At 38.6% G+C, this 15,261-nt stretch overlaps 1 protein-coding gene across 2 annotated transcripts in view; it reads left to right on the top strand.

Annotated features, from left to right (window-relative positions):
- LOC109533262 overlaps window positions 1-15,261 on the top strand; it is a 36,769-nt gene that overhangs the window by 879 nt on the left and 20,629 nt on the right. For both annotated transcript variants that reach the window (XM_019898545.2, XM_019898544.2), the window contains exons 2-11: window positions 8,555-8,658; window positions 12,331-12,412; window positions 13,046-13,233; window positions 13,287-13,487; window positions 13,544-13,768; window positions 13,829-14,002; window positions 14,059-14,590; window positions 14,648-14,784; window positions 14,842-15,020; window positions 15,074-15,257. In XM_019898545.2, the coding sequence (XP_019754104.2) occupies window positions 8,559-8,658; window positions 12,331-12,412; window positions 13,046-13,233; window positions 13,287-13,487; window positions 13,544-13,768; window positions 13,829-14,002; window positions 14,059-14,590; window positions 14,648-14,784; window positions 14,842-15,020; window positions 15,074-15,257 (2,002 nt within the window). In that variant the 5' untranslated portion in view covers window positions 8,555-8,558. The remainder of the gene's footprint in view (window positions 1-8,554; window positions 8,659-12,330; window positions 12,413-13,045; window positions 13,234-13,286; window positions 13,488-13,543; window positions 13,769-13,828; window positions 14,003-14,058; window positions 14,591-14,647; window positions 14,785-14,841; window positions 15,021-15,073; window positions 15,258-15,261) is intronic.

The raw sequence follows: 15,261 nt of genomic DNA, 5'->3' as shown, positions 1-15,261 counted from the left end.
CTTCAATTTTCCACATTACACCAACTATTTTCTGCATTCCATGTTACTCCATGGGAGACAATGAAGAAACCTTGATTTAGATGGAAAAAACATATCTTCAATAGGTGGAGAAGGTCCGCTAACCAATGAAGAAAACTAGTGGAACTAATCCAAAAAGTTTTTGCGGAAGAAAATGTTCGATTCAAGTTTTTTCAGCGCCAAATTCTCGAAGTCATTGAAAAATCACGCAATTGAATGCAGAATTCTTCTCTCCAATAGGAAATGCAAAAAATCCAAGGATTATCGCGACAACCTTGTCCAATTAGCAGTTTTACCAATGCAGCTATTTGCCTTCGAACCCACGCATTAAGTGAATTTGTTGCTGACATTGCAGCTGGAACCCATGGAACCCATATTCCACATTACACGCATTCTTCGCGGCCGCTCCTTAAAATGCTAAACGCAACTTTCTCAGGTATGAATGACTTTGTGGAACACCGATCATATCGAAATAATGCCGCGAAGAAAATGTGTGTGTGGTTCGGGCTTTAGGCGATCTATCTGGGAATTGTGGTACCGGTACTAAAGTGGGAAAGAATGGGAAAATGGAACAAGTGGAGAAATCGATTGGGAATGGGTTTTATTGGACGGTACCCAATAGAAATATGTGATCCATTTGATATGCAAGGAAAGCCCTGAAGAACGGTACCGGTTTGGCCGTTCGGTTCACCAGCGTTCTAACAGTACCAGTGGTTCGTTTTTTGTGTTTGAAATTGCTTTAATGAGCGACTTGTTCGATTTTTTAATTAGTGGTAATTTGAATTGTCGAGTCACAAATTTTGAGTTTTGAGTTTTTGAAAAATTCCCAAAAATCAATTAGAGTGTCTAAATGACTGAAATTTTCAACGATGAGTGACAGGAATTTTTGGATGAAAATTCAAATTTTCAGAACTTTCAAATCAAATCAAAATATGCTTTATTGCCACGGAAAAATTCACAAATTTTATGGACAAAGCGAGTAAAAAAAAACAAAACAAAATACTACAACATAAACTGCTTATGAATTTTCCACGACGATTGAGTTCAATTGTAGCACCGGATTTTTAGATCAAATCTGAAATTTTTTCAAAAATCAACCGAAATTCCTACAAAGCTGAAATTTCGGAGGCTGGAAAATTTGCATTTTTTCTACTGAAATACACAATTTCAATTTAGTGCCTACCCTCGATAAGATTTGATTCATTCATTCAAATTTTGAAAGTTTCCCTAAAATTAACGAAAATTTGTGCAAATGTGAAACTTTGGTCTCTAGAGCATTAGCGACTTTTCTACGAAAATACCGGAAGCTCACTTTACTGCATGCACTTGATGCAATTTCATGAATTTTCGAAGACAATCGCGTCTCATTTAAATATTCGCTTTTCAGGTAAATTTTCAAATTTTCCCTGAAATCAACGAAAATTTATGCAAATGTTAAACTTTGGATTATTGAGCATTTGCGCTTCTGCTACGAAAAAACCGACACTTCACTTCATTTGCTGCGCTTGATGCGATTTGATGAATTTTCAAACACAACTGCTTCCGATTAAAGCACCCGATATTTTAGTTAAATTTTAAAAAATTCTCGAAAATCAAGACAAATTTGTGCAAATCTGACGTTTCGCATTCTTGGATGTTTGCACCTTTTCTACGAAAATACTGAAAACTCACTTTACCTGCGCTTGATAAAAATTTGATGAATTTAAAAGACAATTGCGTCTCATTTAAACATTCGCTTTTAAGGTAAATTTTAAAGATTTCCCTAAAATCAACGAAAATTTGTACAAAGGTGAAACTTTGGACTCTTGAGCACTTGCGCTTCTTCTCCAAAAAAAACGACATTCCAATTCATTACCTGCGCTTGATAAGATTTTAGAAATTTTCAAACACAATCGCTCCCAATTAAAACACCCGCTGTTTTAGATACATTTAGAAAATTTCTTAAGAATCAATGAAAATTCGTGCAGATTTGAAGCTTTTTACAGTCGAAAATTTTTCCACTTTTCCCAAAAAAGATTCCACTTCATTAAGTATTGATTAAGTCAGAGACGATCGCGCTCTATTTAAATACTCAATTTTAAGATGAAATGAAATTTTTCCAAAAATCAACTAAATGTTCCGTAAATCTAAAACTTTTTATTCTGGAAAACTTGTATATTGTCTACGAAAAAACCGAAATTTCACTCCATCACCTGCGCTGCATAAGATTTGAAAAATTTTGAAACACAATAGAGGTCAATTGAAACGAAGAAATTGTGGAAGACTAAAATTTCGGATTTTTAGCATTGTATGCCTTTTCTACTGAAATGTGAAAACTCCATTTTAATACCGGCGCTGGATAATAATTTATTATTTTTCTGAGAAAAGAAAACCGCGCACATTTATGCAAACCTTTCTCAAAAAAATTAATGAAAAATCAAAAAAAGCTTTAATCATTTAAAGCCTTCTTCTACTCGAAAATAGCTTTGGCATTGAGCAATACTTTACTTGACACAACATATACAGGATGGTAGAGCGAAGCCCCCTAACCAGCTGAATAAACTTTTGTGCACTCATTAACCAAACCTTCATCAAAAAATCAGTACATGTGCAACTTCTGAAACTGATTTTTCTGTCAAAATGTTAATCAGATAAGCACAAAAGCAAATGTCACATTAGTGTGAGGAATTGGGAAAAACGCCGAATAAAAGCTGCGAAAATCCCTCTAATGAGCGATTAGCACCTACGGTGACTGTACCAGAACCCGATTAAGCATTTCGTAGCTGTTAAATGAACTGGAAAGATGACTCAAAACGCCGTCAATAAGTATGACAAAATACAGTTATATGCCGCGCTCATATGCTGCATGAATAAATCAATGTATAAGTAAATAAGACACGTTTTCGGTGAGTTTTCCTATTTAGGAGAATTTACAGGCCGGAAAGAAGTAACTTGAGCCAGTGGTGCATTTTAAAAAGAAAGGGGGTTTGCGGAAGTCACATTTCCTCTATTGAAAGGTCAATGATTCAGGCTGCAAGCTTTGAACACAGAAAAGAGAGACTTGACCAAATGCGAATTGATTCATTCTTGGAACGGGCAGAGAAAGCCAATCATGACACAACCAGCAGCAATATTTTCGACTTAAACGATATTTTGGAGGTTTTTCCAGTTGAAGGCGAAGGAACCGATTCGTATGCATCGACTGTGTTCCGCAGCAGCAGCAAAGAAATGCGATGTTGAGGCTGAAGCAGTGGAAGGAACTGGGTCAGCAGTTGCATAAGAATTCATCTAATTATGTTGCTTTTGAAAGGTTTCAGCCGCAGCCGATTCATAATACCCCGCCTGAGATTATACACGGAGAAAACTGTGAATTGAATGAAATAAATTCCGAAATTCTTCGCGCTGACCAGAAGCTGATTATGCGGACGCAAGGAAAAAGTGCACATACTTCTGACCGCAAACAAACACACACACAGAACCATTAGAAAGTCAAGGTTGGACCTGCATTGGAACCGTTCATACGCCTTGGCTGGAAATGAATTGTCGCCTTTTTTTAGGTTTCCTAGTAATTAGCATGTACGCGATAATTGGCGAAACGTTTCAATCTCCGCGGTTGATCGACCAGTAGGTCAAAAAATCGCCAGTTTTTCCTTCTGATGCATCCTCCAAAATAATCGGGACCCAAAATATGACAAAACTCGCAAATAATTCACGCGAAATTTTAATCAAATGACTCACAGTTGAAAGAAATAAGTGTGGCAAAGCACAGTTATGTGTCTTAAAACGTGACATTGTTTGCCAATTTAGCGCTCAAGTTGGTGCATCGAAAACCGTCCGATTCCCACTAGACGAAGAACAATTAGGCGATTTCGTGATGATTTTTCTATACTGGGAACCGCTTGTTTTTACGTAACGTCTGTTACAGTTTTCCAATTCGCGTAATCCTCAGACAAAAGACTCCAAGTCTACTGCCCAAACCCTCACACCCTGTATATCGGCCAGAAAAACTTTTTTGAAAAACCCCAAAGGTCCATCTACCGGAAGTCACCTTGTATAGGGTGGCCCAAAAACATTAAGCAACACTTGATTGATGAAGTATTTCGACTGCAACTGGTGGTAAACTGACATTTTTGAGTTTTTGTAGAGCAAGCGCATATTTTCACGAATCCAAAGTTTTACATTTGTAGGACTTTCCTGTATTTTTTGGGAATTTTTTTCAGATTTGCCTCAAAATCTGAATATGTATTAGGGTACGATTGCCGTTGAAAATTAATGAAATCTTATCAAGCATACGTAATAAAGTCAAATTTTGCATTTTAGCAGAAAAAATAGACATTTTCAAACCTCCAAAATTTCCAGTGTGCAAGTATTTTCGGTGATTTTTGCGCAATTTCCAAAATTTACTTGAAACTCGAGCGTTTAAATTGGGGTGCGATTGTCTTTGAAAATTGAAATAAATGAAAATAATAAATCTTATAAAGCGCAAGTAGTAAACTAGAATTTTTGATATTCAGAAGGTGAAGCACAAGTTTTCAAGAGCCCAAAGTTTCATATTTCTAGGAATTTCGAGACATTTTTGGGAATTTTTTGAAATTTTTCGCAAAATTTGATGTTTTAATTGAATACGATGTTTTTAAAAATTCCTCAAATCTTACTAATCGCTAGTAAGAAAGCGAAACTTTGTATTTCAGTAGGAAAAATAAACATTTCAGTTGTGCAAGAATTGTCGGTGATTTTTGCCAATTTTCAAAATTTACTTGAAACACGAGCGTTTAAATGGGGTGCGATTGTGTGAAAATTTATCAAATCTTTTTAAGCGCTGGGAATAAAGTCGAATTTTTGCATTTTTCTAGAAAAGATGTAGATTTTTGAATGAAAATGCAAAAGTGAAATTTTGCATTTTAGTAAGAGAAATGGACATTTTCAAAACTCCGAAATTTCAGTTGTGTAGGTATTTTCGGTGATTTTTGCGCAATTTTCAAAATTAACTTGAAACTCGAGCGTTTAAATGGGGTGCCACTACATTTGAAAAATCATTCATCATCAATTTTTTGAAGTGCAGGTAGTGAAGTAGCAAAGCATCATTTTTGCATTTCAGTACAAGAAACACAACTTTTCCAGAGCTAAAAATTTCACATTTGCAGGAATTTTGAGTAATTTTTAGAAACATTTTAAAATTTACCTCGGCTGTTTTATCTGAGCGCGATTGTCTTTGAAAATTCATCAAATCTTCTCAGGCGCAGATAATCAAGCGGAATTTTGGTATTTTAGTGGACGAGGCGCAACTTATCACTAATCCAAAATTTCAGTTTTCCAGAAATTTTCGGTGATTTTTGGAAATTTTTCAAAAACTCACCTTAAAAGTTGCTGTTCAAATAGGGCGCGACTGTCTTTGAAAATTCATAACTAGTAAACAAGAGTATATAAAATGTTAAAAATTTTAATTCTCATAAAAAAAACTGCAATAGAAAATTTTAAAATTCTCCAATGGTTTTTAAAAACCCATCGATTATTTCTAACTTCACTAAACAAACCCTTTTGCCTGCCCCTAAATCCAATTGAAGTTCCATATAATTTTATACAGAATGTACAGTAAAAGCGGAATTTTCGCAGAAACCAAAAGCATTCAATCATACCCGGTGAAAAAATTCATTAAACAGGAAACTTATTGAATAAAATGCTCTAATTTATGCCATGTAATCGACAATTTCCTATAAGGTTTTGCAACAATCCCACTGTGTAATAGCTTGGAAATTGGAGCAGCGAATTGAGTTTTGGAATGGGCGCGCAAAATCACCAACACCAAAATCTGGTTCAAAAAGTGGCCATCGGTTGCATCCATCAAACAGATTTCTGCAATTAATAAATCTGCGTTACTCGTACAGTACCAATTACGTTCCACTAGTACGGTTTCTGCTCTATTTGTCTGTATCCTTGTGCGCTCTTAAGGCCTCATAACCGTTAACGGTAAACCGAAATAATTAATTGAATTAGGAATTATTATTATGGCACAATACGGTATGTATGTGTGTGTGTGTGCAGATCTGCATCTCTGCGCTACTTAACACGATGGGTGATTCTCAATGGATTGCGAACATGAATCCGCATACCAAACCCTTTTGCAGCACAGTTAAAGAACAAGAAATGTCTGCATGCACAATTTGTAACTTCACTTAACCCATTTCCCACTCACGCAATTAAGCAAACACCGAAACCCAGTGGCACAAAAAGCAAAACACGTAGAACCATTTCATTAAAACGAAAAATGGAAAAAAACCACTGTGCGTGATCCAATTACCGGAAAATATGGTGCTTGAAGTGACAAATCTTGTACGTGGAATTCTAGAACGAGGCACAGTTAGCCTCTTTCCCTTTGCTTGTATCTTTCATTAATGCTCAAATTGGAACTTTCTTTGTGGTTCTTACGCAAAATCAACCTTGAAGTGCCACTTTGAAATTGTACAATACATATTTCATGGCGCAAAAACATGTCTTACCAGATTTACGTAACAAAACCTATTGATTATTTCTAAGGTGGCAATTATTAATAATTTATCCGTTGGTTTCCTTAAACGCCATCGCTCAGAACCTTGTGTGTGGACACTAGTCAACATTCCTACGGTTAATGGGGACTTTAAACTTGGACAAAAAAATCCATATGAAAAGCATGATTTAGTGCACGCAGATTTTTTACAATTCCTCCAGAAGTTGCTTAAACAATGCCAGATATTCATTAGTAATAAGCATACAACTAGGTCTATGTGAAGATGAATTTTTCCCTGGTGTTTCGCAAGCACGACTGAGTGGCATATTCAGAGGTGGTTTGCTCAGCACCGCTCTGAAGATGGAAGCCACTACTGCATGCGAAACGTTACGCGAATTTTTTTTCACTATGAACTAAAAGCTAGAAAAAGTCACCAGTTTCATTCTGATTGTGTTTCTCTGGATTTTCGGAAATTATTTCCCAAAAATCACTGGAAATTTGTGGAAAACTGGAGCGCCTCTTCCGGTGCTTGATAAGGTTTGATCAATTTTCAAAGACAAACACGCCCCATTTAAACAGTTGATTTTGAAGTAAATTTTGAAAATTGCGCAAAAATCAACGAAGTTTCCAGCACAATTTAAATTTTGCACTCTTGAAAATCTACATCTTTTATAGAAAAATGCAAAAATTCTACTTTATTCCTAGCGCTTGATAAGATTTGATGAATTTTCAAAGACCATCCCGTCCCATTTAAACAGCCAATTTTGAAGTAAATTTTAAAAATTGCCCAAAAATCAACGAAAAATCCTGTACAAATGAAATTTTGTGCTCTTGAAAATTTATGTATTTATATATATTATATACGTAATATACGTTATATACGTAATAAAATACAAAAATTGTACTTTATTGGTCGCGTCTAATAAGATTTGATGAATTTTCAAAGACAATCGCGCCCAATTTAAACCGTCAATTTTCAAGTAAATTTTGAATATTGCGTAAAAATCAAAGAAATTTCTTGCACAACTGAAATGTTGCAGTCCTAAAAATCTACATCTTTTCTAGAAAAATGCAAAAATTCGACTTTATTCCCAGCGCTTAAAAAGATTTGATAAATTTTCAGACAATCGCGCCCCATTTAAACGCTTGAATTTCAAGTAAATTTTAAAAATTGCGCAAAAATCAAAGAAAATTCCTGCACAACCGAATTGTTGTAGGCTTGAAAATGTACATCTTTTTTACTAAAGTGCAAGAATTTTACTTTATTACCTGCGCTTGATAAGATTTCATGAAATTTCTAAGAAATTTGTGCCCAATTAAGTCAACAGATTTTGAGGTAAATTTTGAAAACTTTCCAAAAATCACTGGAAACTCCTGCAAATCTGAAACTTCGGACTCTTTGAGTTTCTACAAGGCTGATACTTTGGACTGTTAAAAATTAGTGCCTTTTCTACTCAAATAGAGAAATTGGACTTCACTCCCCAGCTTGGTAACATTTTATGAATTTTCAACCCCTATGGATGAGGAAGGAAAGATGTCCTAATGGCCTGATTTAGCAAAGACAGATTTTTTTTAACAACGCCCGTTCTGAAGCATTTTCTCTTAACATTTTGCACTTTTTGAGCAATTTTCCAAACAAAAAAGAATCCGCTTATAGTGAATCAGGACAACCGTAAGGACTTTTAAAAATCCTCACTATTTCACTTTATTGTTGCACAATTTCCGGAGCAAAACTGTTATTAAAAGGAGAAATGAAGGAAATTAAGAAAAAAGCAAACTCTCGATATTTCTTCAAAACTCACCCAAACAATGGTTCATCTTAGGTCTTATCGCAAAAAACCGGCGCTTCACGGCTAAATTTAGCAAAAAGTCAACAAATTAACTAATTAAACGCTGATTAGCCCAAGATGCACAACCAGCCAACCGGTAAATTATGTGAACACGGGAAAACGACGAAAAAAACTGTCAATGGAACTTGAAGAATGTAAACGCGAAAAATTTCTTCCCAGCAGCATTTTTTTTATGATATTTGACGTTTTCTGTTAATAAATCCATGATTTTTATTCGTTTCAGATCGATGTTGATAAGGAAAGAGGCGGCCCTACTGGTCGCCCTATTGGCCATTATACGAATAAATCCAACCAATGGATCAACGAATCTTTTCACATGTCCCAATGGTAAGTCGAATGGTGTTTTTTGCAAATCGACTACACTTGCATGAATTGATAGGCTTGCGTAACATTCAAGATATGGCTGGAATGTCGTTCTTTGCCTATACAGCCCGGGGGCTTGACTGGTTTATAGGATGGTCCCAATCTGGCCAATCACATTGATGGGGATATTTGGGAGGCCGTTAGTAAACTTTTATATGCAGAAAATAAACAAACGAATCACCGCATTATTGGTTGCATAACGCTGCAAATCCTTCGAAGATTTAATTGTCGTCGCTAATAATGGAGGCTTGTGCAATCACTTGTACTGGCATTAATAATGATGATGCATAACCAAATGCCAATGGATTTACTAAGAGATTTTTTTATTGTTGTATAGGAAATTTATTGGTTTTAAACTATGCGCCACACCATCCGGGAGTGTGTTCTTAAACAACTGTCAGGGCGCTTATGAAGGGCCGATCTTGGTCAAGGAAAGAGAGCCTCTGTTGTATGGGGAAGGGAAACGGCTATAGGTGATCATAAACAAAGCGATGCGCCTACTTTTTGTTTTTGAACCCGTTCCTGATTCCTTATTAGTTGTAGAAACAATGTTGACACGTTTACCAATTTTTAAGCTTTATAAAGTCATTTTTCACTAGTTTTTCAATTTGTCTTAAATATTGTCATAATCCTGGTTTATACATCTAAAATTGCTCCCAAGTTCCAAACCTTTCAGACGAAAGAAAACACTTTTCAGTCCCTAAACAGACGTAACCCATTGGGTAGACAATCAAACAATATACAACCTAAAATCGAGTAAAGTGAAAGCTACAGGACAATAAATTCAAAAAAAATCGACAGTCGCAGACGATATTGCACAAGAATTTTAAAACATGTTTACCAATTAATATGCAGCTCAACTAATAGGCTATTGATAGAAATCTGTAATTGTGCGTTTTCATTTGAGAAAAATACGAACCACTTTCCCATAAACAAACAATCGAGTACACGGTGAGCATGCTTGATTCAATTGCTCGGGTCTGAGTTTTCGATTATTTCTTGTGTAATAAAATTTTCAAATTAGTTAATTAGCTTTAACTAAATCTTAATGAGATCCGATTTATGGCTAATCAGGGAGTAGAGAATCAATAGGAAATAATAAAAATTGGGGCCAAAAACTAAGATATTAACAAAAAACTATCCCGGAAATTTGGCAATATTGCTAGTAATGCCGATGCTCGGACATCCAGGAGACTTTAAGGCAACGTAGGGCAGGCAAACGGTCCCGACTTATCTACTGGCGAGTTTTACGGACCCGAAAACCATGATTGATTTTTTGATTATTAGAACCTCCGTTTTATTGCTGGTGTTTTTTTGTATTGTAACATTTTTCCGTTGAAGGCACCGTTTTTGAGGAAAATGGCAAAACCCGATCGAATGATTACGAAAATTTAAGCACTCTCGACTGCTCGGCTTAATCAATCGGTTGCCAGACTGGCATTTTTTGAGTGTTTTTTTCGGAAAAAATACTGTTAAGACATTTTGGCATTATCACTCCTGATAAGTTCTTTTGGAAATTTGACGCAGATTTTACGAAGAAAAAACAATAGCAACTTAAAAGGACAGAGTGGGAAAAAACTGCTTGATTTAATCAAATAGGAAATACCTACCGGCAATTAAGTTTTATTCACCTTGATTTTGGCTCAGTTAGCGAATGGGTGGAAATGTCAAGGTCTGATACAGTGCTAAAGTGCACGATGTTTCGAATTCGGACTGTCTTTGCCGACGACAGGCTGTTTATAGGAGCCGCTGTAGAACATCGCAGCAAATCAAAGTTAGGCGCGTGTTTTCTTTATTAAAATACTTTCTACTGACGAGGTGGCCGGTAATTGCCGAAGAGAAGGCAGACAGGTTCTGCAACAACCTCGACAGCGGCTGGTTTTACTATAATTCTACCCAAAGTGTTTCTGTGGGTCAAAGAAATCTATGATGCGGCCTTATTCCATAGTCAACCTAGGCAAATCGTTTGCTTTGTCCACTTGAAAGCATTCAATATTTGCTCAGGGCTCATCATTCTGAAGCTCCAAATAGCGAAAACTTTACTTTCTTTCGCTTTTTCTGGATGCGTTAAAACGGGAGTGGGTGAAGCGCTTTTGCATCAACTTACCGCCTCGACTCCACGTACCCAATTTAAAACATTATCACTTAGAGCCGAAAATAGACACAAAGATTTTGGAGGGTTAAATAGAGAAAAGTTGTCTCTATTGTTGCTGCCATTTTCAACTTTTTACCGCATTTTGTCGATTTTTGGTAAAGACAACACCAGACTAGGTGAAGCTACCAATTTGTCGCCTTGCATTCACATGTTTTTACAAATTCTTAGTGCAAGTCTCTTAATACGGGTCCGATTTGGATCATTGAAAATTTTCTCCAAAGTGACTGATTTTGTCTCAAAATCGAATTTTGCAAAATTTAAAGCGGTTGAGAAATTTGAAAGTAATAAGAGTTTGAAGGTCGAAAAGACGATTTTTAGGGCAAATGTTATCGATATTTTCTTTATGTATTTAAGGTCGAAATTTTTGGGGAAAAACAGCTTACTGTATGCATAAATATTCTGCATAACTCCATAAACGTCCAATATTCTAAAAAAACTGCATGTCGGAAAATTGCACTCGGTTGAAAAACTTAGAAGTTATGATGATTTGAAGGTCGAAAAGACGATTTTTTTGAAGAACATCCTTTGAATTTGTTTTCATGGATTTGTGCCAAATTTTTACAGCTAAACAGCACAATGCACTTTTTTCTTCAACGTCATTCATTTGTTTAAAAATCATAATTCCGATAAAAAATAGCCACAAAGCTGTCCTTTCCATAGTTAAATAGAGAAAGGATCGCTCTGTTGTGGCAGTAATTTTCAAAATATCAACTAGAGTTTTCGATTTTTTGCAAAAACTTAAAAACCGGACTAATCAATGTACCCAGTTCATTCACATACTGCTCAGAACTTACATACTTAAAAATTCATCTCTTGGAGCAGAACCCAGATAGAACGCGGCTCTTTGCACCATTAACTAGAGAAAGATCTGCTCTATGGCTTCCACCATTTTCAACTGCCTTCCACTTTTCGTCAATTTTTGGCAAATACTTCAAAAGTAGAGTGGCCGAAGCATGCTTTATGCATTAACTTGTCGCTTTAAATTCGCGTATTTTAAAAAAACATCACTTAGAGCAGCAAATGCACAGAATAACGATCTTTCAGCCGTTGAGTGGAGAAAATATCACATTATTTGGTAGTGTGATTTTCGAGTTTTGCCTTGTTTTCCTGGATTTTTGTCAGATTTTTACAACTAAACAGCGCAATGTACTTTTTTCTTTTCTTTTCGTTAAATAGAGAAAAGCTCGTTTTATTTTGCCAAGAATTATTAAAATCTCAACTCGATTTCTCGATTTTTTGCAAAAACTTAAAAACCGGACTAGTCAATGTACCCAATTCATTCACATGCTGCTCAGAACTGACATTCTTAAAAATTCATCTGTTGGGGCCGAACCCAGATAGAACGCGGCTCTTTGCATCAATACATAGCGAAAGATTCGCTGTATTGCTCCTTTGAGCTCAACTACGGCAACTAAAAAAGCTCTATGAAACAAACCCGATAATCCTTAATTACATCTAACAATTCGTGCATTTTGTTGCAGGTTGGGAGCTGCGAGGACTCTACTGTTACAAATTCTTCAACATCAGACATTCATGGGAAAAAGCAGCCGAACTGTGTCGACGGTACGTTGCAAGCCCATAATACTATGCAAGTGACAAAAACTGCATTTACATCACTGCATCCAAGCGGGATCGTTGCATAAGATTGTGGGCGCGCTTTTTCTACTAGGTGCCCACCACATTGGGCAACAAAACAAGGATTTTTAATCTGCCATCGAATGGGAAGTTTTTGGCGTTTGTTCAATGCTTTTTCCCACACGATTTCCTAATGGGCGATTCGATGCATTAATTAAATCCTGTGCAATTTCACCGATGTCCAACCACCACAATGTGCGCTTCGTTCAGTTTATTTCATTGCCCGGATGCGGAAAATTCACTTTCTACTTGTGCGACATTTTCACCACATTTCCAAGCAGTAAAGAACGATTAAGTGGACGCACCCAGGCTTTGTTCGATCTAACTGGCCGTTGATTTTTTTCTGCCAACAACACTGCAAGCTTTGCATCATCGTTATTGTGCACATTCAAATGTAATCGACCGCAATTTAATAATGACCCGAATTTAGGCGGCGATTTCCAAAAATCCGCTTTAGCAACAGAAGTCTTAAAGTTCCGGGCCTTGAAGTCGTCGTTTCACTCAATCTACCCTAATTTTTAATTGGCACACCGTGTAGATTGTCTACTCTGTATGTTATAGATATGGGAGTGATCTGATGGCAGTAGAATCCTACTCAGAAAACAACCTGACGGCCAGCATTGCAAACTACTCGGGATCAGTAGAGCGACGAGGTCTGGATCATTACTGGTTGGGACTCGCCTCCCTGGACGACCTCCGAACCAACACTCTGGAATCGGCAGCTGGTGCTCTGGTTTCCCAGTATTCCGGTAGGAAATCATCCAGCCAACTCGACTGGGGATTCTATTGTGTGTTTCCGCAGGCTTTTGGTCTCTGGACCAGCCCAACCCGGCTTCAGGAGAATGCGTGGACGTGATCATAACCGAGGAGAATCAGTCATGGGAGCTGACCACTTGCGAAAGCCTTCTTCCCTTCATGTGCCGTTCCAGGGCGTGTCCCACTGGGTCTTTCCATTGCTCGAATGGAAATTGCATCAACGAGAAATTCAAGTGCGACAAACAAGGTAAAAATGTCCAGTTTAGGGACTGGACAGGTTTAATTGAAAAACTGCCAAACTAGATGATTGCGGCGACAACAGCGACGAACTGGATTGCGCCCAAAACTGCAACTTCTACCTAGCTAGTAGTGGAGATGTGGTGGAGTCCCCCTACTACCCGCACAAATACGCCCCCTTGACCAATTGCAAGTGGACCTTGGAAGGCCCCCAGGGCCACAACATCCTGCTCCAGTTCCAGGAGTTTGAAACCGAGAAGATTTTCGACACTGTCCAGATCCTGGTGGGCGGTAAGTACGCACCAAAACACGTTCTCCAGAGGAACTCACTCATATTCAATATTCCTGCAGGACGCACTGAGGACACCTCAGTGAACCTGGCTACATTGTCTGGGAAGCAGGACTTGGGCAACCGCTCCTTTGTCTCAGCCTCCAACTTCATGATCGTGAAGTTCAGCACTGATGCCTCAGTGGAGAAGAAGGGATTTAGGGCGTCCTGGAAAACCGAGCCCCAAATCTGCGGCGGTAAGACCAACCCCTTTCCAGAGTAGTAAAAAATCTTATTGCCTTCTCCAATTAAGGAACCTTAAGGGCGACGCCCCAGGGCCAGATTCTTAAATCCCCTGGATACCCCGACCAATACCCTGGCGGATTGGAGTGTCTCTACATTATCCGCTCGCAAAACGGGCGCATCATCACACTGGAAATCGACGATCTGGACCTGGACGAAGCCAGAGACTACCTGCTAGTCCGGGACGGCGACTCACCTAAAAGTAAGCCGATCGCTCGGCTTACCGGCAATCTGGAAACCAACCAGCGCATCGTCATGTCCACACACTCCCAGCTTTACGTTTACTTCAAGACCAGTCTGGGCGACTCCAGGCGAGGGTTCAGGATCAGATACACTCAGGGCTGCAAGGCGACCATTGTGGCCAGAAACGCCACGTTAACATCGCCGGCTTTCGGCCTGGAAAAGTACCCCAGCAACCAGGACTGTCTCTATAAGATCAGAAATCCGGTTGGGGGGCCGCTCTCTTTAAATTTCCAGGAGTTTGATGTGGACAAGTCCGATTTTGTGCAGGTGTACGATGGGCCCACGACTAGTGGACTTAGGTAAGGGACTCGGCCCAGTTCAGAGGATTTGTGCATTTACTCCCTGTGTGGATATAGGTTGCATCCAGGAAATGGCTTTACTGAAACAGCCAAGCCAAAGATCACGCTGACGGCTTCCAGTGGGGAGATGTTGGTGCGCTTCAGCACCGATGCCTTGCATAACAAGGCCGGATGGCAGGCCAGCTTCTCAGCAGGTGGGCTGAAGCCATTGAAGCTAGATTGAGGGGTTTTATTGGTATTCTCCCTTCTAGATTGCCCCCAATTGCAAGCGGGAGCAGGCGCCTTGGCCTCCAGCAGGGACACAGCCTTCGGCACCATTATCACCTTCAGCTGTCCGGCTGGGCAGGAATTCGCCACTGGCACCAACCGCCTTACCACCCATTGTTTATCCGGAGGCAACTGGTCCATTAGCTACATCCCCAAGTGCCAGGTAAGTCCCCGGTTCCAGTCTGGGAAAGGTTCCTGATCGAAACCTTGTTTTAGGAAGTGTATTGCGGCCCAGTGCCTCAGATCGACAACGGGTTCTCCATCGGGTCCTCCAATGTCACCTACAAGGGGCAGGCAATGTACCAGTGCTATGCAGGTTTTGCCTTTCCCTCCGCGCAGCCCATTGAGCGAATTACTTGTCTATCTGATGGCAAATGGGAGAAGAAGCCCAACTGTTTAGGTAA

The sequence above is a fragment of the Dendroctonus ponderosae genome, unplaced genomic scaffold (genome assembly GCF_020466585.1).
Source record: "Dendroctonus ponderosae isolate FM_Combo_2020 unplaced genomic scaffold, Dpon_F_20191213v2 Dpon_F_20191213_1, whole genome shotgun sequence".
In the NCBI taxonomy this organism is placed as follows: domain Eukaryota; kingdom Metazoa; phylum Arthropoda; class Insecta; order Coleoptera; family Curculionidae; genus Dendroctonus; species Dendroctonus ponderosae.
Note: the sequence above shows the minus strand (reverse complement) of the source record. Positions and strands in the feature narration are given on the sequence as shown.